At 47.9% G+C, this 20503-nt stretch overlaps 2 protein-coding genes, 1 long non-coding RNA gene and 1 pseudogene across 4 annotated transcripts; 2 read left to right on the forward strand and 2 right to left on the reverse strand.

Annotated features, from left to right (window-relative positions):
• On the reverse strand, positions 1434–10087 carry LOC8065116 (annotated as a pseudogene).
• On the forward strand, positions 6888–7670 carry LOC110431035. Its single transcript, XR_002448530.1, has 2 exons — positions 6888–7164; positions 7365–7670. It is a non-coding gene; the product is annotated as an uncharacterized LOC110431035 (long non-coding RNA).
• On the forward strand, positions 8890–13180 carry LOC8065117 (cytochrome P450 716B1). Its single transcript, XM_002437455.2, has 2 exons — positions 8890–12434; positions 12527–13180. Exons 1-2 carry the CDS (start codon positions 11480–11482, stop codon positions 13018–13020), a joined length of 1449 nt encoding a protein of 482 aa, XP_002437500.1. The 5' UTR covers positions 8890–11479; the 3' UTR covers positions 13021–13180.
• On the reverse strand, positions 13145–18238 carry LOC8063795. 2 transcript variants are annotated; one of them, XM_021449557.1, is made up of 12 exons: positions 17415–18238; positions 17182–17314; positions 16349–16432; positions 15766–15882; positions 15477–15671; positions 15197–15388; positions 14607–15091; positions 14376–14475; positions 14177–14236; positions 14000–14092; positions 13798–13917; positions 13145–13663 (listed from the first exon to the last, which is right to left on the reverse strand). In XM_021449557.1, exons 1-12 carry the CDS (start codon positions 17495–17497, stop codon positions 13340–13342), a joined length of 1986 nt encoding a protein of 661 aa, XP_021305232.1. In that variant the 5' UTR covers positions 17498–18238; the 3' UTR covers positions 13145–13339. The 2 variants fall into 2 exon arrangements, with proteins under 2 accessions (XP_021305232.1, XP_002438920.2); XM_002438875.2 differs by lacking the exons at positions 17182–17314; positions 17415–18238 and adding an exon at positions 16523–16540.

Here is a 20503-nt window from a genome sequence, read left to right on the forward strand (position 1 = left end):
GAAGTGGTTTTGCTTGGTTCTTGGATTCACTAAACAATTCGTCCAGTTCGTTTGAATTTATCAGCTGAATTTATCTATCGTTTAGTAGTGTTTTTCTTTTATAACAAATTAGCAAACAATACTTATTTGCCATAACTTTATGCCAAGCGAATTCAAATAGAATTTGGTGGGCGCATCTTCGAATAAGTTTTATCTGAATACCTTGTTTGGACTGAAATAAATCGGCAAAACCTCTGTTTCTATACGAAAAGAGATGCTCAATTGCAAACCTTGAGGAGCACAGAAACAAAAGGTCTTCAGAACTAAAGACTCCGAAAAAAAAGTGAAAAATGAGGGGATAAAAAAAAGCAGCGGACCCAAATCCCCAAAGCGGTGAAGCCCAGGCCGAAAGACAAGGCTGGTCTGGCTGGAGCAGAGCATAAACGGTCCAACGGGCCCAAAATTTGAAGGCCCCGCACTAAACAGGTGGGTTTTCCTTCAGAAAAAAAAAAAACAGGTGTGCTTTTCTCCCAAGCACAAAAATGCCCGGCGCCCGTTGCATTGCAATTTCTCCAAACTTCGATAATTAACTCTGACTAGTTCCCGCAAAGATTGCATCCAGCAGTGCAGATCATAAAAGGACGCTGAATTCTTCCAGTTTCAAGTTACTGTGTGTCAAATTTTCCATGGCCATCAGAGTTTTTTTTACATCTTCAGATGAATGTGTGAAAAAAAATAATTGTTATGTGCACTTGAATATATATATATATAGGCTACTGCTCGCGACAACCTCGTGCACACATACGTAACAACAATAATATGAATTTATGCACATGACAATTATTATTACGTATGTGTGCACTTGAATTTATAATTGTCATGTGCAAATATATATATAAAAGATAATGATCCCATGCTTCAAAAAATTATTGCAGACCATATTGTAAAATTATTGATATTAAGCCATCTGAAAACCCGTACAGTGTATATGTAGGATACTACTCTTTTTCATTCGGCACCAGGGGCAAAATAGTCTTTTCGTATACTACTTAACCCCATTACCTCATCAAACTAACAAAAGGGCCATAAAACTAAACAAAACTCGAATCTGGGTCAAATAACTAAGTTCAATCAAAAAACGGCTAAGAAACTAAGAGGCACTTTTTTTAAGGTCGAGAAAATAATTCTCTCAAAAAGAAGAGGTATCGTTGTTACCAATTTATTAATTAACATGCTACATATTTTTGCCGATTAATCCAGAAACAAAGTTGTGCAAAAATTTAAAAAAAAAAGAGCGAGATGCTCAATTACACACAGAGAAGAGGTTTTGCTTGGTTCTTTGATTCAGCAAACAATTGTTTCGAATGTTGTTTTGATGGGCACACCTTCGAATAAGGTTAACGAATGACTTTGTTTCGACTGAAATATAGTGAGAAATATTTGTTTTCTTACTAAAATTAGATATGCTTAATTGGAAACCTTGAGGAACAAAAAGAGCCAAGGTCTTCAAAAATTAAACACTCCAAAAAAAGAGTAAAAAATGAATGAAGGTATAAAAAACAGCAGACCCAAATCCCAAAAAAAAGTTGCAAGCCCAGGCCCAAATAAAAGCTTTACCCACAACAAGTCTGAGCAGAGCATAAAAGGCCCGTACAGGCCCAAAACTACAAGGGCCCAGACTGAACAGGTGGGCTTTCCTCCCAAACACAAAATGTCTTTGCCGCTCGTTGCAATGCTGCAGCCTGCAAACAATTTATTTCTCCGATCATCATTAACTCTGACTAGTTCCCGCAACGATTGCATCCTGCAGCGCAGATCATAGAAAGGACGCTGAATTCTTCCAATTTCATGTAACATTCTGTCAAATTTGTCCGTGGCCATCAGTGATTTTTACATCTTCGGATGACGTTGACGCGGCGATGGTGTCCACGTTCTCAAGCCAGCTGACCACCTCCTGTATCGCCGGCCGGCTGAAGGGCGCGGCGTCGACGCAGAGGCATGCGAGGTCGAGCACGTACAGCATCTGCGCCTCGTCCCCGCCGCCGCCGCCCGTGATCCGGTGGTCCAGCACCTCGGCGTGCCTCCCCTGCGACCGCATCTGCGCCACCCACCCGACCAGCTCCCACTGGTGCCGCTGCGTCGGCACCACCTCCACGGGGCGCCTCCCCGTGAGCAGCTCCAGCAGCACGACGCCGAAGCTGTACACGTCCCCGCGGCGCGTGGCCGCCCACTCCTGCCCGTACTCCGGCGGGATGTACCCCGGCGTTCCCACCAGCTCCGTCGTCACGTGGGTGCGGTCGGGCAGGATGAGCCTGGCGAGGCCGAAGTCCGCCACCCGGGCCTCGCCGGACTCGTCCAGGAGGATGTTGCCGGACTTGATGTCCCGGTGCACGATCCGCGGCGTGCAGTGCTCGTGGATGTGGAGCACGCCGCGGCTCGCCCCCCGCGCGATCCGGAGCCGGTCCCGCCACCGCAGCGCCTCCGCGCCGCCCGGCCGGTCGTGAAGCCAGTCGTGCAGGCTGCCGTTCGCCATGTACGGGTACAGCAGCAGCCGCAGCCGGCCGCGGATGCAGAATCCCTGGAGCGGGACCAGGTTCTCGTGCCGCGCCGACGCCGACGACAGCGTCTCCACCTCCGCGCGGAACTCGCGCTCCATCAGGCACATGTCGCCGTTGAGCTTCTTCACCGCGAGGCGCGTGCCGTCCTCCAGCTCCGCGAGGTACACCAGCCCGTAGCCGCCTGACCCGATGATGCTTGCCGGGCCGAAGTTGTTGGTCGCCTTGAGGATGTCCGGGAACTTGACGTGCTTCGCCGCGTCGCCGCCGGCCTCCGACATGATCAGGACCGTGTCCTTGGAGTCGTCGCCGTATAAATCCGTCGTGGAGTCGAACATGGACGCCTCCGCGAACTTGCCGTCGTCGCCGACTGACACTTTCGATTTCGCCCTCCTAATGGCGATCACCATGCATCCGGCCAAGACGACGATTACGATCACTCCGGAGCAGACTCCAAGAACGATGGCCACGAGGATCCTTTTGCTGACTAGCTTGGACGAAGCAGACTCGCCTCCGGCATGGGGCTTCGTACACGGGACGGCGATCACCTTGCCGCAGAGCTTCGGGTTCTCCCGAAAGAACACCGGCGGGAACGCGTCGAACTGGCCGCCCGTCGGGATCGGCCCCTCGAGGTCGTTGTACGCGACGCTGAAGACGGCGAGGAAGTTGAGCCGGTTGAGCGCCGCCGGGATAGGCCCCGTCAGACGGTTCCGGCGCAGGATTAGGAACTGCAGCTTGGTAAGGTTGCAGAGCTCCGGCGGGATTCCGCCCGAGAGGTTGTTGCTACCGACGTCAAACACCTGGAGCGTCACCAGCCGCCCCATCTCGGGCGGTATCGTGCCGTTGAGGTAGTTGTTGCTGAAGTTGAGCGTCGTGGCGACGCCGGACATCTGGTAGTACCCGCGGGCCAGCCCGTTCGCCGTCGCGTTGTTGGGCGGCTTCAGGGTGAAGGAGAGTGGCATTGGACCTATGTCGAAGTTTGCCCTGGCTTGCTCCGACGTCAGAAGCGGCAGCTCCGCCAGCGACGGCGGGATCCCGCCGGACAGCTGGTTGCCGGACAGGTCCAGGTAGTAGAGCTTCTTCAGGCTGCCGATCCAGCGCGGGATCGGGCCGGTGAGGCGGTTGTCCGCGAGGTCCAAGATGTTGAGGTCCTGCAGCTTCGACAGCCACGTTGGTATCTGGCCCGTGAGCTTGCAGTTCTTCATCACCAGCAGCCGGAGACCCCTGACATGGTCGCCGACCCAGCCGGCGTCCGGCAGGGCCTCGCCGTAGAAGTTGTACGACACGAGCAGCGCGGTGAGGTTCTCGCACCCCTGGAGGTTCCAGAACATGCCGCTGATGTTGGTGAACGAGTTTGTGGTCAACGACAGGAACTGGAGCTGGCGAAGGTTGCCGATCTCCGGCGCGACCTGCCCTCCGATCTGGTTGGTCGCCACGCGCAGCGCCTTCAGCGACGCGGAGGAGTAGATGCTCTGTGGCATTGTACCGGTGAAGCTGTTGGAGGCCACGTCGAAGATGGTGAGGTTGCCGAGGCCGGAGAAGTCAACGGCGTCGAGGTCCCCGACGAAGCGGTTGGCCCGGAGGTCGAGGTACCGGAGCGCGGTCCAGTTGCTGAGCGCCGGCGGGAGCGTGCCGGTCAGGTTGGTGTGCGCGAGCCGGAGCTCCTCGAGCTTGGGCAGCTGGCTGATGGACTCGGGCAGCTCTCCGGTGAAGTCGTTGTAGCTGAGGTCGAGAGAGACGAGGTTGCTCAGCTTGGCGATGCGCTCGGGGTGGTCGAGCCTCCCCTGTATCTTGTTCCACGGGATCAGCAGCTGCTGCAGCGGCTTCACGTCGAAGATGTCGTCGGGGAGCTCGCCGGTGAGGTTGTTCCGGCCAACGCTGAGAACGCGCAGCCGCGAGCAGTTGCCGAACCCGGAGGGGATGCCTCCGCCGAGCTGGTTCACCGAGAGGTCAAGCACGGCGAGGTCCGGGGTGGTCGTGCAGAACGACGGGATGACGCCCTGGAAGCTGTTGTTGCTGGCGTTGAGCGACACGAGGCTCGGCGTGTGGGCCCAGATCGCGGACGGGAACTGCCCCGCCAGGTAGTTGCTCGACACGTCGAGCGCCTGCAGCGGCAGCGCGCCACCGGCGCCCACGGCCGGCGGCAGGTCCGGCAGCGAGCCGGACAGAAGGTTGTAGCTGACGTCGACGACGGCGACATTGGGCAGCGAGAGCAGCACCGCCGGGAACGCGCCGCCGAGGCTGTTGCCGGAGAGGTTGAGGTGCGTGAGCGCGCTGAGGTTGGCGACCGCGGGCGAGATGGTGCCGCCGAGCCCGCGGCGCGGCAGCCGGAGGCGCGTGACGGCTCCATCGCCGTTGCCGTCGGCGCCGCAGCCCACGCCGTCCCACGTGCAGCAGTCGGGCGACCCGCCACGCCACGACGCGTTCAGGCCGTCGCCGGGCCGCGGCGAGAGGTCGGCGAGCAAGGACAGCAGGGCCTCCCTCTCCTCCCCCGTGCACGCCGCGCCGGCGCGGCCGCTGAGACAGGGAGACAGCAGCACCAGGATTAGTAGTAGCAGCGTCGTCAGCGTCACCTCCGACGAGGCGATGACACGGCGACTCAGCTGCATCGGCCGATGCCGAACTGCCATGAACCTCCTGAGTTCCGGGCGCTACGCATTTTTGTGGTCAATGGGGTCACAGAATTCGAGGACCCCGAAAGAGAAGCTTCCCTCCAATTGTCTTATCTTAATGCAAAGATGCATGCCCAGCTCGCTGACTTTGGGTCTTGATGAAAAGAATAGGATTATCCAACTGTCAATTACTGGCTGATGCTCTATCAAAATGCAGGTCAACTGCAGACAGCTGACATTATGCAAGTAGTAGTAATTGCTAATGCGCTGCAAGTCATGTTTCTGTTGTGGCCTTGCAGGGGAGGCTAGGGGTAGGGTTGACTTCTGAGATTGCCCCTTGTGGCTGAACTAGCTGTGACTTTTGAGATTCCGCGTGTGAAGAGCAGTTTAAGCCTCCAATTAAGGACCAAGTTGCAATTTGTCTACAACTGATAAGTGGTGGGTTATGGCTAGTTGATCAGGGAGAATATTAGGATCAAGTGCGTGTACGAGTACTAGATTAGTGATGCTTTGAGTTCATCGATGTCGCACTAGCCTTACGTGTTGTGATGGCAACTGCAGGATGGTTTTTTTTTTTTTTGATATTGTTCTTTTCTGTTGCCGTTCAGGTCCTTGGCGAATGAAAATGCTAGAAGGTGCAAGCCTGACGTAAGTATTTGATATTTCTCTGTCATGATTTTGAGTTTTTTTATAACAAAATGTTACATTAAGACTTGTCTACAAGGAATAGATAGTATGCATTTTCATTCTATTGGGCAAGGAATTTGTTTATTTCATAAGACACTGTATGCGTTCGCTGCCCTTATCTCCCCCCTTCATCTGTGCTTTAAGATTCGTGCCAGCACCCTTGGCAGTTGGCAGGTTGCTTGGTGCAGTCCTTGTTGCTATGTTGCATGAACGAGATATGTTTGGCTGAGATCATTTCAGAAGGATTCTCTCTTCTTGGCATTAGTGTTGGGGGTGATCTCTGTCGATTCGATTCTTATTGTTGCCGTAATGCTATCAAAATTTTGCTAAGATGCTACTAAATTTCGAATATTTCTTTCAACATTAGTTAAATCTGATTTAAAATAATTGTAATTTGTGCCAAATTTATTTGGTCAAATCTAACCATTTTTTGTCATAATACAATATATATTTCTTATTTAAATCAGGAGTAAAATCAAAATAGCTTTAGAAACCGGGAGCAAAATCGTATGGACATATTTCTCCTTTTGTATAAAAGTTAACACCTTCGGTGAAAAGACGATGGAATAGAGATAAATGGTGCATCATTTTGAAAACACAAGGATAATTTCACAAAGTTCAAAAAACAGCGGCAAAACTATAATTTCGATACAAAAAGGGTAAAAATGCAAGAGCCTCAACTTTAACTTTATGTCACACTTCCTCCATTTGAAGTTATAAGTCATTTTAAGAATCTTTAAGAGTAAAAACATCTCAAAATTAACTAAATTTATATGATAAGATAATAACTAATTATTGTTAGATTTTTATTAATTATATTTCCATAGTATATTTGTTTGATGTTATATTTTTAATAATTTTAATTAAACTTAAAATATTTTGACTCTCGTGTATAAATTCTGAATTTCGAAGAAAGCGGGCAACACCGTTCGATCAATCCACCGCATCGGATCCGAATCGGGCGGCCAATCTTGTTGCTCCACATATGACAGCATGCCAGCAACAACCGCTGGGTCCAAACCAGAGCTCGCTACGGCCCGGTCGCTGCTCCCGCGGCGGCAGCGGGCAGCGTCCGCCTGTCGTGGGGTCGTGGCCTCGTGGGGACGGGGGCGGACGCGGATACGGACGCCACGCGTACCGGCTCCACTCGGCCCGCCAGCGGAGTAGGCCACGCCGTCGATCTAGCCACCACCGTGGTGTCGAAGAGGCGCGGGATGGAGTGAAGCGGGCGGTTGCCCATGAAGCCCTCGGGCGACACTCGATGGGCGGCTGGGCGTTCGATGCTCCGGCTGCCGATGCGGTTGTGGGCAGGCAATGTCAAAGTCTGCGTGGTAAAATTTGGATTTTTTCTTCTCAAAATCCTACTGTGCGTTGAATCCCCTGTTATTATTGCATGATTTTTGGGGGAATTTGTGGTGGATTCAACTGCAGGAAGACTACACCTGCATTTAGCTGCATAAGAGTCCAAATCTGTATAGGTAGATGTAGTTCTGTACATTGCTAACTAGGTTATGTGGTATTTGCTTTGCAGTAGCAGTGCAGCATCAAGTAGTGCTGAAAATTGTGTTAGGTCGGCCCATATGGACACTGCACAAAGAGATATGAGAACCTCATTTTTGCATTATAGATTTAAAACTTACAAGATATATCTGGTGATTATATCCAATCTGGTGGATACACAAGAAAGGGATGCCAAGTGAGCTGATTTCGGATATCTTTACCCTTGTTTTCAGCACTGTATTTGTAGTGGTAACCCGAGCATTTAAACCCTGGCTTTCTTAAAAGCAGAGTTAATCTCCTTTAAAAGAAATATATACAATCTGATGACAATGCTGCACAATTTCATTACAATGTTCAAACAGCAGTAGTTCTAAAAAGGGCTAAAAAAGGTTCTAAAAAGAGTTCAATAATTTGTATATTGCAGTAATAAGGTTCAAGTGGATGTATGAAAGTACAAGAGGTAATAAAGTAACATAGTCATAGTCATTACTGCTACCGCCTGTGTAGGGGGACAACGTTTTCCGTGTGGTCGTCATATACCAACCGTGCTATCAGGAAGCATGCAAGCAATGAAAGAGCAGCAAGTCCACCGAAAATGACACCGAAAGCAACTGCCAAGATGGTCTTCTTGTGGCTTCTTTTCATTGAGGCTGGAGGTGCTTCGACCGGGCCACAATGGATGCTGAGTGTAGGGCCACATAGGTTGGAATTCCCAATGTAGCTAGAATTTGTAAAGGTATTAAACTGTCCTCCACTTGGAACTGGCCCTTCTAGGTCGTTGTTAGACACATTGAACCAAGAAAGGAAGTGAAGATTACTCAATGCAGATGGGAGTTCACCTGTGAGCTGGTTATTTGACAAGTCTAGAGTCTGCAGGTTGGTGAGGTTGCAAATTTGTTGTGGTATTTCTCCAGATAAACTGTTAGTGCTAAAGTTGAGGACATTGAGCACTTTCAACTGACCAATCCCTTGGGGAATTATGCCTGTCAAGCTATTGTTGCATAGATTCAATACATTGGGGAAAGCATTGATCAAACGGTATTGACGTGATTGTGTCCAAAATACAGGTAACTCAAGGAACTTTGGGTCCAACTTGGCAGCATTCTTCTCAGATTGTAGCATTGGCATCTCCATCAATTCAGGTGGGATATCCCCTGTGAGCCTGTTGCTTGATACGTCCAGAAAGAAGAGGAGTTCCAGCCTGTTAATCCAGGATGGTATTGTTCCAGTAAGGTGATTGTATGATAGATCTAATATCTCCAACTTTCTGAGCTTCGATAGCCAAAGAGGGATTTTCCCAACCAATGGGCAGGCATCTATGGTCAGTATCTGAAGATTGTCAAAACTATCAATTTCTTCGTCCTGTGGCATGGTTTCACCATGGAAGTTGGTTCCTATAAATAGGGTGGTGAGGTTCTTGCACCTCTTTAGGCACCGTATCACATTTGCGATATCTGTCAAACTGTTATTTGTCAGCGAAAGGAAGGACAGGGACTTAAGATCTCCTATTCTTGGTGAGAGCTGACCATGAAAATTGTTGTATGACAACCGCAGTGCAATTAGATTGCTGCATGCATATATGCTTTCAGGAATTGTTCCATTGAATTTGTTCAGTGAAAAATCTACAGTCCTCAGATCCAATTGGGTGAAGTTAACTTCGCTAAGATCTCCCATAAAACTGTTATTTCTGATGGTGATATACCTGAGACTTGTGCAGTTACCTAGGGTCGATGGCAGCTCTCCGAACATCAGGTTGTTGTCTAAGTGGAGCTCCTCCAATCTTACCAGCTGCCCAATAGAGTCTGGCATCTTGCCACTGAGTTCATTTGATCCAAGATTAAGGAAAACCAGATTACCGAGTTTGACAAGGCTGGAACCATCAAGTGTCCCTTGCAAATTATTGTTTGGAAAAGAAGGTGCTCCAATAAGGTAGCATTGAACAGTTCATGAGGTAGAGCACTGGCAAGTTTGTTGTGGCCAGCCTTGAGTACTTTCAACGTTGAGCAATTGCCAAACTCTGGGGAAATAGTGCCAGTGAACTTATTTAAACTAAGGTCAAGCATGGCAAGTGATGGGGAGTGGTTGCAAATAGATGGGATTTGTCCCGTAAAGCTGTTGTTGCTTGCATTAAGAGCGACCAGATTGTTCATCACTTGCAGTGTTGTGGATGGTAGCTGTCCTGTAAAGAAGTTACTTGAGATATTCAGTACCTTGAGAGGAAGGCTAGTATTTGAGGATTGACTTTCTTGCAGAGGACCAGATAGGTGGTTGAAGCTGACATCCAGGATGATGATTCTGCTAGAAAACACCATTTCTGCTGGTAGATTGCCATAGAGTGAATTGTGGGACAGGTTGAGGTGCAGCAACCCTGTAAGATTGCTGAGAGATGGTGGGATCCTCCCTTGGAGCCCTTTAGAAGACAGCGAGACTCCTGTGACCATGCCATCGAAGCTGCAGGTAATTCCTTCCCATCTGCAGCAATCTGTGCTGTTGGCCCATGAGACACTGAGGCTTCCCTTGCCCTCCTGTGAGAGCCCATCTCGGAAGTCAATGAGGGAGCTCTTCTCTTGCTCCGTGCAAGAGCTGGCGAGAGAGGCACAGGAGAGGAGGACGAAGGCAAGACCAAAGAAAGGTACAGGTAATTTGGAGGTGCTACTGTTGCTTCTTGGCAAATTCACTGACTGCATGATTCTCTCATGAAACTCACCTGCTGCAGAGATGCTTGTTAATGAAAACAGAGCAGTCCAGTTGTTGTATATATAGATCTAAAGATCTCAACTGAAAAGAGAAGAAGAAAACTGGGCACTTGTTGATGATGTAAATTGCATAACTCTGCAAATAAAAAAAATGCGGAAAGTCAACCGCACAAACTTACAGTAGAATGTTAAGCACTGGAGAAGTTGCTGGGTAAGTACGGTTAGAGCCACTGAACATTTCCAAGCCTGTTATATATTGTATCGGAGATTACACCTTCGGTGTTCCAGTCCAAGTCTTTTCAATATAAGATAAACGTCAAAGAGATACACTTTAAGTTATATTTTTGGAAACACAGTAAGGTGAGTCCCACACAGACTTGTGAAGGAAATTCAGTAGCGAGTTCTTGCAGTTGCAGTGAAGAGGCCATAAGTCCATAACAGGGTATGTCAGCAGTGTGATGTACTCATGTAGCAGTTGGGGATGACTATGAATGTTTTCATGGACCTTGATTCCCACCTTGACTTAGTCAATGTTGTCTCCATCAACTTCCCATGTACTGTTGCTTTTGCTTGTGGACGATGCAGATTGCCTATGGTCTACACACTAACTCCTTGGCTGTTCTGTCTTAAGCTTCCTCGTTCCTCCTTCACTGCCTGTGGATCATCAGCATGAACCTTACTTGACCTTCATCGCTCACTGTTGGCCATCATATCCCATCCATTACCTGTACATCACAAACCAAAAGATACAAATAACACACATATCAACTCGATGCCTTTGATAGTTCACCATGGTCAAGCTCAATTGAACACAACCAAAAGCCTCATATCATCTTATCAATTACTCATCATAATACAGAGGACACACTATCTCACTAGTTGTTTTATGAAATGCAAAGTCATGTGCAGTTTGCCCCACCCCAATACAGAGGACGCAGCATCTCACTAGTTTTATGAAATGCAAAGTCAGTTTGCCTCACCCCCTCTGTTAGTTTGTCTTTTTTTTTTTCTGGAGCCTCTTGCATATGAAGAAATACAGAAGATGTTTGTTTTGTTGAAAACTTCACTTTTTTTTTTCATCGGCACCAATGTGTAATACTGGGAAATATTTATCTCGGTGTTGAAGTCCCAACAGGCAACACCCTAGTGAAAAAAGAACATTATGCTGTTTTTCTAGCAGACTATGACTATATAGAGATTACCATTTACCAATATACCATTCCCCATCTTAATTGTCTTTTTCATCGTCCTGTATTCTTATTTATCTTTATCTTCTCATCATATGCTGACTAAATGACTAATCATCTTGTCCCTACTCCAATGGCATCCACCTTTCAACCAAAAGGCATCACCTCGAAAGAAATGTAAACTACTCTAACAATATTTCCAAGTGGAGTAGGCACCTAACAAGGAAGTACTACTGCAAACTGCAAGCTCTTGATCGGAAGCAATGGATGCTGCTCCGGCGACATTGGTGGCTGCAGTTGCCGTCGTCCTCGCGGTTGTAGCATCGGTCCCAGTACTGCTCCGTCTCCTCTCTGCCAGCGCCGGCGGCAAGAAGACGAATCCAAAAGCACCCCTGCCTCCCGGTTCATTCGGTCTGCCTTTCATCGGGCAGACGCTGAGCCTGCTCCGCGCCCTCCGCGCCAACACCGCCGACGACTGGCTCCGGCGGTGCGTGGCCACGTACGGGCCCGTGTCGCGGCTGCGCCTCTTCGGCTGCCCGACGGCCTTCCTCGTCGGCACCTCCGCCAACAAGTTCATCTTCGCCAGCGCTGCGGTGACCGCCAAGGCTCCCGAGTCCTTCGCCCGGATGGTGGGCCGCCGGACGATCAGGGACGTGGTCGGCGACGAGCACCGCCGCGTCAGGGCCATGATGGTGCAGTTCCTCAGGGTGGACGCCGTCAAGAGGCACGTCGCCAGCATGGACGGCGAGGTCCGGCGCCACCTCGACGCCGAGTGGCGCGGCCGGGGCACCGTGGCCGTGATGCCGTCCATGAAGTCGCTCACCTTCGACGTCATGTGCACCGCCATCTTCGGCCTCGGGACGGGCGCTGTTCGCCGGGAGCTCTGGACGGAGTTCCAGGAGCTGGTGAGGGGCATCTGGGAGGTCCCGGTCGACCTGCCCTTCACCACCTACAGCCGGTGCCTCGCCGCGAGCCAGCGTGGGCGGCGTGCCGTCGCCGGGGTCATCCAGGAGAGGAGGACCAAGCTGGAGCGCGGGGAGAGCTCGCCGGCCAGCGACGTTGTCACCCTCATGCTCGCGGAGGGCCTGCCCGACGAGGAGATCATCGACAACGTCATGTTTCTCATGGTCGCCGCGCACGACACCACCGCCGCCCTCCTCACCTTCCTCATCCGGCAGCTCGACGCCGACAAGGACGCCTACGACAAAGTTGTCCAGGGTAATTAGCTTCATCATAGTTGTTAGCTCTAGCATACACGCTGTGATGCTGACGCTGATGGGTTCCATGAACGATGGAATGAATTTGATCAGAGCAAGAAGAGATTGCGCGGAGCAAGGCGGCCGGGGAGGCTCTGACATGGGAGGACCTCGGCAGGATGCGGTACACCTGGGCGGCGGCGCTGGAGACGCTGCGGATGGTGCCTCCAGTGTTCACCATGATGAGGAAGACGGTGGACGACGTCGAGTACGGCGGCTACCTCATACCAAAGGGCTGGCAGGTGATCCACGCGGCCAACATGACGCAGTGGGACCCGGCCATCTTCCCGGAGCCCGGCAGGTTCGACCCGGCTCGGTTCGAGAACGCGTCGGCTGTGCCGCCCTTCGCCTTCGTGCCGTTCGGTGGCGGCGCGCGTGTCTGCCCCGGGAACGAGTTCGCCAGGGTCGAGACGCTGGTGGCCATGCACCACATCGTAACGCGCTTCAGGTGGAAGCTCGCCGCCGGCTGCGACCGCAGCTTCTCCAGGTTCCCGTTGCCATACCCGTCTCAGGGCCTCCTCATCGACATCGAGCCTATTCAGAAATGAATGCGCGCTCGATTGCCTTGTAAAGTTCAGTAGCAGCCATAGTTCAGTTTGCTGGCTGTGAATTTGCAGTAAATTTTGGGTTGTTTCACTTGCTTGTCAGTAATTAAGCCACTAACCTGAAACTGAACCATCGACCAATCTACAGTTTATATTTCGGGTTTGCTTGATGTACAAAAGTTAACTGAATTTTACATACAGAGAAGAATCCTAATCACCACCAAAATTTACAAAATGTACAACACGGCTAACTTTTTTCATTTTTCACTATGTCAAACGCCCACTCTTGTGGCTTTCTGCACATAGATCAATGCAGCTTGTTTCAGTTCTGGCACCTACTGTTTTCGGACAAGAATAGGTACCGGAATCTTGAATCGAATGGGATGACGCTGAAACTGCGCACTCCAAGAAGGCGCTGCTTATGCGACGATGACGTATCTTGGATTGCAGTGACTTGATCTAGCGTTAGATGACGGCAGATCCAGTCGGCAAGCAGAGAGTCCTCCACAATGCCCTTGGCATAGCTCTGCAGTAACTTGGGGACTATAAGCTCTCCCTTGTCATTGATACCAACTGATGCTCGGATGTAGTCTCTCATTGATTCTTGAAGCTCGTCTCGAACATTTTCAGCAGAGAAAATCCTTACCTGGGTGATAGGAAGTTACCATTCCCAAAACATGAATATGGAATAACTCGGTTTAAGTATTATTGCATCTTTACTGTGCACACTGGAAACAGAATTTCTTGTTAACAGAGTTCCATTGTTACTCATTCACTTACCGCAGGTGAAGAGAACATCCCACAACAGAGGGCAAAGAGCACACGAGGCTCAGGGTCATCGATTGAATATTTCTTGAGATTCTCTGATGTTTTAAATTTGTGAAGGGCCAGCATCAAGGACTGAAACAGAGGAGAATAGTAAGATGGATTTTTATCTTGTATGATGAAATAGAGGAACCTGAAATGAGGAACAAAGTTATACGAGTTGTGGCCGGTGCACTGGAGTCTTCATCTTCAGAATCACAAACTCTATTTCAGCTGCACTGACAGGCTGCCCACCGATCGTGTAACAGGCCTGCAACATTATCTCTAGCTTGTCAAATTACTATATACTGAAAATTCAGAGAAAGTTATAGACCAAAGACACATTTAATCAAACCTTTTGCATTAGTGCGAAAAGCTTAATGTCATTTTCAGGGACACCGTATGCCAAATAAGCCTAGTAAAGTTCAAGTAAACATGCACAGTGTTCAGGGTGCATAATATTTTGACAATAATGAACGGGAAAAAAACATCAACTTCTATCTGTAAACAAGTAACTTAGTGACATCTTAAAAAAGGTGATAGATCATACTTACATGCATTATTAATGCATTGTACAGGTTAATCCAAAATGCTAACCGTTCATCACAGTTCATACAAAAAGGGTCAACCTTTGATAGTTGCTCCACAAGAAATCTGCAAAAGGAGAAAGGGAGAAATAATTGTTAAGTTTACAAGTAAATTGTAGTGCTGCTTAGTTGTAAAATTTTCAGCATTCAATGTGTTAATTATAATCAATAACTGAAGGCAAGTGTTTAACTGGAAACCTGAACTTTTTCAGAGCTCCAGATGCATATTCAAGTTGTTCATTGCCAATATACATCCAAGACACTTCAGCTACTGAACAATAGCTTCCAATGTCTCTCCGTGCTTCCTTCCCATTAACATTGTATGGGTCAAAGTTTCTAACATCATCAACAATACCATCATCATGGTTCAAGTCAATTGAAGGACTGAGCAGCACTGAGGCTATTACAGATGAATCTGATAAAGTAGTCAATGTTGAACCAGACAGACGTTCTGCTGATGAAGATGAATTAGCAAAAGGCTCCTCTGGTGATATCTTGGAAGATGTAGATAAATGAAGGAAGATATCTTTCATGGAGCGCACCATCTCTTCAGAGAGCTGATTTGGATTATTCCACAAATTTCCACTCATGTTGCTTCTCTTCAAATTGGGCTGGCTAAATGGTAACACATCTATCTTCTGATCTTCTTTGCCTTCTTTTTCCATAGAGCATGCCTCTTGCATCTGCAGGGATACAATGATATTTTTCTTAACTGAAAATTTTAATTTTCATAGGTCCCAAAATGTGTATGTAAAACTGAGAAACATGAATACAGTGGAGAGTAGGACCTCTTCATCTTGGTGTTCCAACAGTCCAGTTAAAGAAACATCTTGGTGCTTTTCTAGCAGCATATTTAGAGACACCCGTTCTCCATCTTCAGTGGCTTTTTCGTCATTCTGTTGATCTTCAGGTTCAGTTGAAAAATCTTCTTCCACTGGGTGATAAACTCTGAATCTCAAATCTCTTAACACTTGTCCGGGCTTAGAAAATTGACAAAGAAACAGTCACTATTTTCATAGTAAAAAGTGTAATTTTAGAAAAGAGATTTAAACTTTGAAGATAACCTACCTCTTCCCCTGTACAATTGGAAGCTGTGGAGGGTTGACAAGCTGATGCTGTAGGTAGCAAGCATCCTGGCTTATTTTCTGCAAGTAGCCTTTCATTCCTTGCATGACATAACTGATAATGCAGGTGATTTAGGTCCTCCTCAAGCTTTGTGATAGCGATTTCCAAAGAGGATATGCTAATTAATAGCTCATGTGCCTTTAAAAGAGATAGGATATCATAAGATTGCTGGGTCCATGACGAGTGTCACAAAAAAAATGAATACATTAATACTCTTAACTAAATTGTGCACCTTGTCTGGAAGCTTTATAGATGACTTAAGTATCAGCGCCGCATTATATGTTATGGCATCTGCCAACGCCAGATGCAAATCAATCTCTTCTTGGAGTTGCCTTTGCAATTTCTTAACCTGTACAGGTATGTCAAGACTAGAGTATTACACTTAGTACACAATCACATCTAGGAATATCTGCTTTTTGTTCTTTTGAACTTGCAAAAAGATATTCTCCTGTCACAGAAGCTATTCAAGCTTTCCTTATCAAAGGTGTCCATGGAAAACTGCTTGAACCACAATGATGCTGTTACTGATGAAGTTAAAGGCATATGGGAAGGCATGAGTAAAAAAACGCACACAATTTTAACGAACTTTGTATATTCAGATAACAAATTTTAGATACTGGATTTCATCAGAGGACCACTCTCATCTGCAATTTTCAATGAAGCACTGGATATGCCACGGCCAATATCAGCCAGCTTCCATTTAGCAGGAACAGAGCCCATCACAACTTGAAACAAGGCGGAATTCTTTCAACTGAAAACATCATGCTACAAAATTCAAAATTGTAGAGTTCATAGACCAAGGAAAAGACACTCACTTCCTGCTCGAGCTGCGATCTGTACCGTTGCATGATGCACCTTCGTGCCCCTTCCCTCTTGGCACTACCAATGCTGCTATCATCCTACAAAGAAAAACACAAACACCAGATCAGTACCTGCATGAATAGAGGCGAGGGCCCACTCTCGAACACGGAATAGATTTCACAGATCACCTGAGGCCTTGTTTACTTCCCAGAAAATTTTGCAAAATTTTTCACATTCCCTGTCACATCGAATCTTTAGACGCATGCATGGAGTATTAAATATAGACGAAAATAAAAACTAATTGTATAGTTTGGTCGAAATTGACGAGACGAATCTTTTGAGCCTAGTTAGTCTATGATTGAACAATATTTGTCAAATACAAACGAAAATGCTACAGTGTCCATTTCCCAAAATTTTTCGGAACTAAACAAGGCCTGAAACAGTTTGGGAACCAATGCAAGAAACGAGGCATTCCGTCGGACGATACATCCGAGGCAGGAAAGTGACAACTCCACAAGTACAGTACATACAGTGAAGAACTAGCACAAGGGAAAGCGACGATTCATCTGGGCTGGGCCCCCTCTCGAACACGGAATGCGAAGCAATCAGACATCGTCTGGAGCTGATGCTACCTCACTACCCTACCCGATGCACAAGACAACACCGCAGATTCTTGCCAATGTTTTTGAGCGCAGCAAAAAACAATCCTCGAACGATGAACCCAAGTTGCGCAGAAGAAATTGCGCGGGTACTGAAAAGATGGCAGAAGCGCGAGCGAATGCGAAGGCGGAAGAAAAACCAAAAGAGAGAGACTTTGATCATAATCATAAGGGAAGCAAGAACCAACCCCGGAGCAGCTGGCCGATGCCGACGCCGACGCGTCGCCGGTCCCCGGGTCCGCCGACGAGGCGCCGGGTCTCCTCCGGCCGCCGCCGCCGCCGCCGGCCATCCTCCGCACCGCCCTCTGGATCGTCCCGCCCCTGCACACACGCAGACACGAAAGGAGCCAACTTTGAGCACACACACTCCAAGACCCAACGAAGCACCACACTTGCAAGTTTGAGAGAGAGAGGGACTGACAGGGTCACGGAGCGCATCTTGTCGGACGCCGCGGCCGCGGCTGCAGCGGCGGCCAGCGCGTCCTCCGCGCGCACACACAGCATCCAATCCGCGCCCGCCTCCAATTCTTTACTCCCCCTCCTCCGATCCAACCCGCGCAGCGCAGCTAGCCGTGACAGAGCAAACGACAAGGCGACCGCCGCCGCAGCCGCGGCGCATATGTGTGCACGCACGCACGCACGACACAGCCCGTGGGCAGGCAGGGCAGGGAAGCCACTGCGCCGCGAGTGGGCTGCTGCAACTATCTTCTCGGCAGCTCGTGATGACGAGCGAGAAGTGTGGCTATGATGGTGATGATGGCTGCCACGACTAGCTCCACTGAACCCGGAGCTAGCTAGGTAGTAGTAGGCGACGGATGGTTGGGCCAGTGAGGGTTGAGGGTCAGACCCACGCCATTGACGCCACACCTGTCGCTTCGCTGCGGCAATAATTGCGTTGTCCGAGAGACCTGGCGGGCGACGCAGGCAGGAGGAGGACGGCGTGCGGGGCAGGGGTAGGGCGGGGCGGGCGTCAAAAAGCGCAGCGGAGTGGTGGTGGCTGGTCGGCTCGCGCGTGGCCGCCGGGTCCCCTAGCTCCCCCGGGGGCGCGGCGCAGTGGGAGTGAAGAGGGCGAGGCCGGAGTTGGTGGAGTTGGTGAGCCAGGGGAGGGGAGCAGAGGCCCGGAGGTTTCGGCAGCTTGCTTCTGCTTGCTTGCGCTTCAAGTGGGTGGGCCGCCAGGACTCTCACAGGTCAGGACGCCAGGACGGACGACGCCGTGCCTTTTTCGCGCTGGCGCCGCGCGCGGCATGCATCTGCGTGCGTGAGACTTCCCTCCTGCTCGTCGTGCTCGTCCTTTTCAGTAACCGCCTGCCATGGTTTTTTTTGGTGTTGCTGAGCTGCGGATCGTCCTCATGGTCGTCGTCGTCAGGAGGATAATGCTGGAGGGGAGGAGGTGAGCAGATCTTGATGGCTTTTTGGTTCGGATCTCGTGTCTTGCACATGAAACTTCCGAGGTAAGTGACGTCCGTACCACGCCACGCCATCCGGATCGTCACTCCCAGCTCCAGCAGGATCGGGATCTCCGCCGAGAGTGGAGCACCGGAGCGCAGGCTGAGCTGCAGCGGCAGCCTTGCGCCCGCGCTTTCCCCTGCCTCTTCCCGTTGGTCTTCCGCATCAAAAGATGAGCCGTTTGTTTAGGTTATGTTTGGTCGTATCCGTTAAGGTTTATCATTCATATCAAATATTTAAGCATATATATGAGTACTAAATATAAATTATTTATAAAACTAAAAATACAATTAGAGAGTAATTTACTAGACGATTTTTTAACCTAATTAGTCTATAACTGAATACTAATTATTAAATAAAAGAAAATGCTATAGTGGCTGTTAACAACCCTAACTAAACACTTCCTTAATTTCTAAAAAGTATTTAAAAAGTTTCAAAATTTGTTGTCGCATCGAATTTTACGGTAACTACATAAAGCATTAAATATAAACAAAAATAAAAACTTATACAATTTATCTGTAATTTACGAGGCAAATTTTTTAAATTTAATTAGTTTATAATTAGATAATATTTAATAAATATAAACAAAAGTGCTACTATATCTAAAACCAAAAACTTTTGGACAACTGAACAGGCCTCACTACTGCTCGTACGAGTAGTAGCTCTGAAGTCAATGCGATGCCAGGGTGTTTTGCTCTGTGACAGTGAGTGAGTGACAGGGTTTATTAGGGTGGTCTATAGTGGCTCCACTGCTACAGTGCCACTCCTCTATTATTTACCTCCATAAAACCAGTCTTGATTGTGGTCTACGTTAACCTGTAGCTCATGGCCGTTTACAGCGTTTGGCGTTATTCATTTTGTTTTTATGATGAAGCTTTAGTTGCACCTTCACTGTTCAAGCTTTAGTCACTGGTCACTCGTTTGATATGAACCACGCCTGCAGTAAAGGAAAAGGCTATCAGTCACCTCGTGAAGCTTTATCCGAATATTTTGAACAATGTAAAAGATGTTTGGATTTTAGTAGAGACAAGCAGACATGAACTTTTTGACCGTCAAATCTATCGTCCAGTTTTTGCCAAAACGCTGGCAGAAAAAGGAGGTTAATTTGAACAAGTAATGGTAGTAGTAGTAGGATGGAGTAGAAGTGAGTGTTTTTTTTTTTCCGAGGATACAGATACCATGAAACAAGTAAAAGCTGTAATCCACATGTCTGTGGTCAATCACCATTTCTTTTTTTAGAGAGAGAGGAATCACCTAGACCTGTGGATAGACTGTGAGAGAGTATGTTCGATTGCAGCAAACTCTTGTTAGGCCTAATGAGCTCATGAAGACTGCTTTCATGGGTCTCGGCACCAATATTGGCATCTCACCATATCTTTAGGCGTATTTTTGAGAGGTTAAACTAGAAGTTTTTAGGATTGCACTAATATTAAATAAATATAAGTTGTTTTTTAAAAGCAACGACTAGAGTACAGTACATGCAAGAAAACCAAATTCAAGAGACAAAAAAGAGACATAATTAGGTTAGGAGTCTTAGGACAGCTTAGTTCATTGTCAAATATTACCACACCTACATTGTCTTTCACAGAAAATTGTGGCAAGTAAAATTGAAGACCGGCAGCGAAGTTTAACATAAAATGAAGTCTATGACGTACGCTGTCCATAGTTGGATAATAGTTGTCAAATACAAACGAAAGTGTTCTAATACTCAAAAAAAAATTCACCTAAAGACTAAACAAGGCCTTAGCTGGATATATGGGTTTCGCAACAGGTAACTCTCTTGAGGCCGAAATAAAATAAAATAAATAAATAAGGCCTTGTTTAGTTGGTAAAACAATTTGAGTTTGGCTACTATAGCACTTTCGTTTGTATTTAATAGTTATTGTCCAATTATGGACTAACTAAGCTTAAAAGTTTCGTCTCATAAATTACAGACAAAATATATAATTAGTTAGTTTTTCAACTAAATGTAATGCTTTACGCATACATCTAAAGATTTAATATGACGGAAAATCTTGAATTTTTTTAAAAAATTAGGAAACTAAACAAGGCCTAAATAAATAA

Source organism: Sorghum bicolor, chromosome 10 (assembly GCF_000003195.3).
Source record: "Sorghum bicolor cultivar BTx623 chromosome 10, Sorghum_bicolor_NCBIv3, whole genome shotgun sequence".
NCBI lineage: Eukaryota > Viridiplantae > Streptophyta > Magnoliopsida > Poales > Poaceae > Sorghum > Sorghum bicolor.

Bases quoted from the DNA above. Each gene is read 5' to 3' on its own strand.
- LOC8065117 (XM_002437455.2), top strand. From the start codon at position 11,480: ATGGATGCTGCTCCGGCGACATTGGTGGCTGCAGTTGCCGTCGTCCTC. The intron at 12,435-12,526 runs GTAATTAGCTTC...GAATTTGATCAG, and splicing joins CTACGACAAAGTTGTCCAGG to AGCAAGAAGAGATTGCGCGG.
- LOC8063795 (XM_021449557.1), bottom strand. From the start codon at position 17,497: ATGCTGTGTGTGCGCGCGGAGGACGCGCTGGCCGCCGCTGCAGCCGCG. The intron at 15,883-16,348 runs GTGAGTGTCTTT...ATACCTGTACAG, and splicing joins GATCGCAGCTCGAGCAGGAA to GTTAAGAAATTGCAAAGGCA. The intron at 14,237-14,375 runs GTAAGTATGATC...GAACTTTACTAG, and splicing joins ACAATGCATTAATAATGCAT to GCTTATTTGGCATACGGTGT.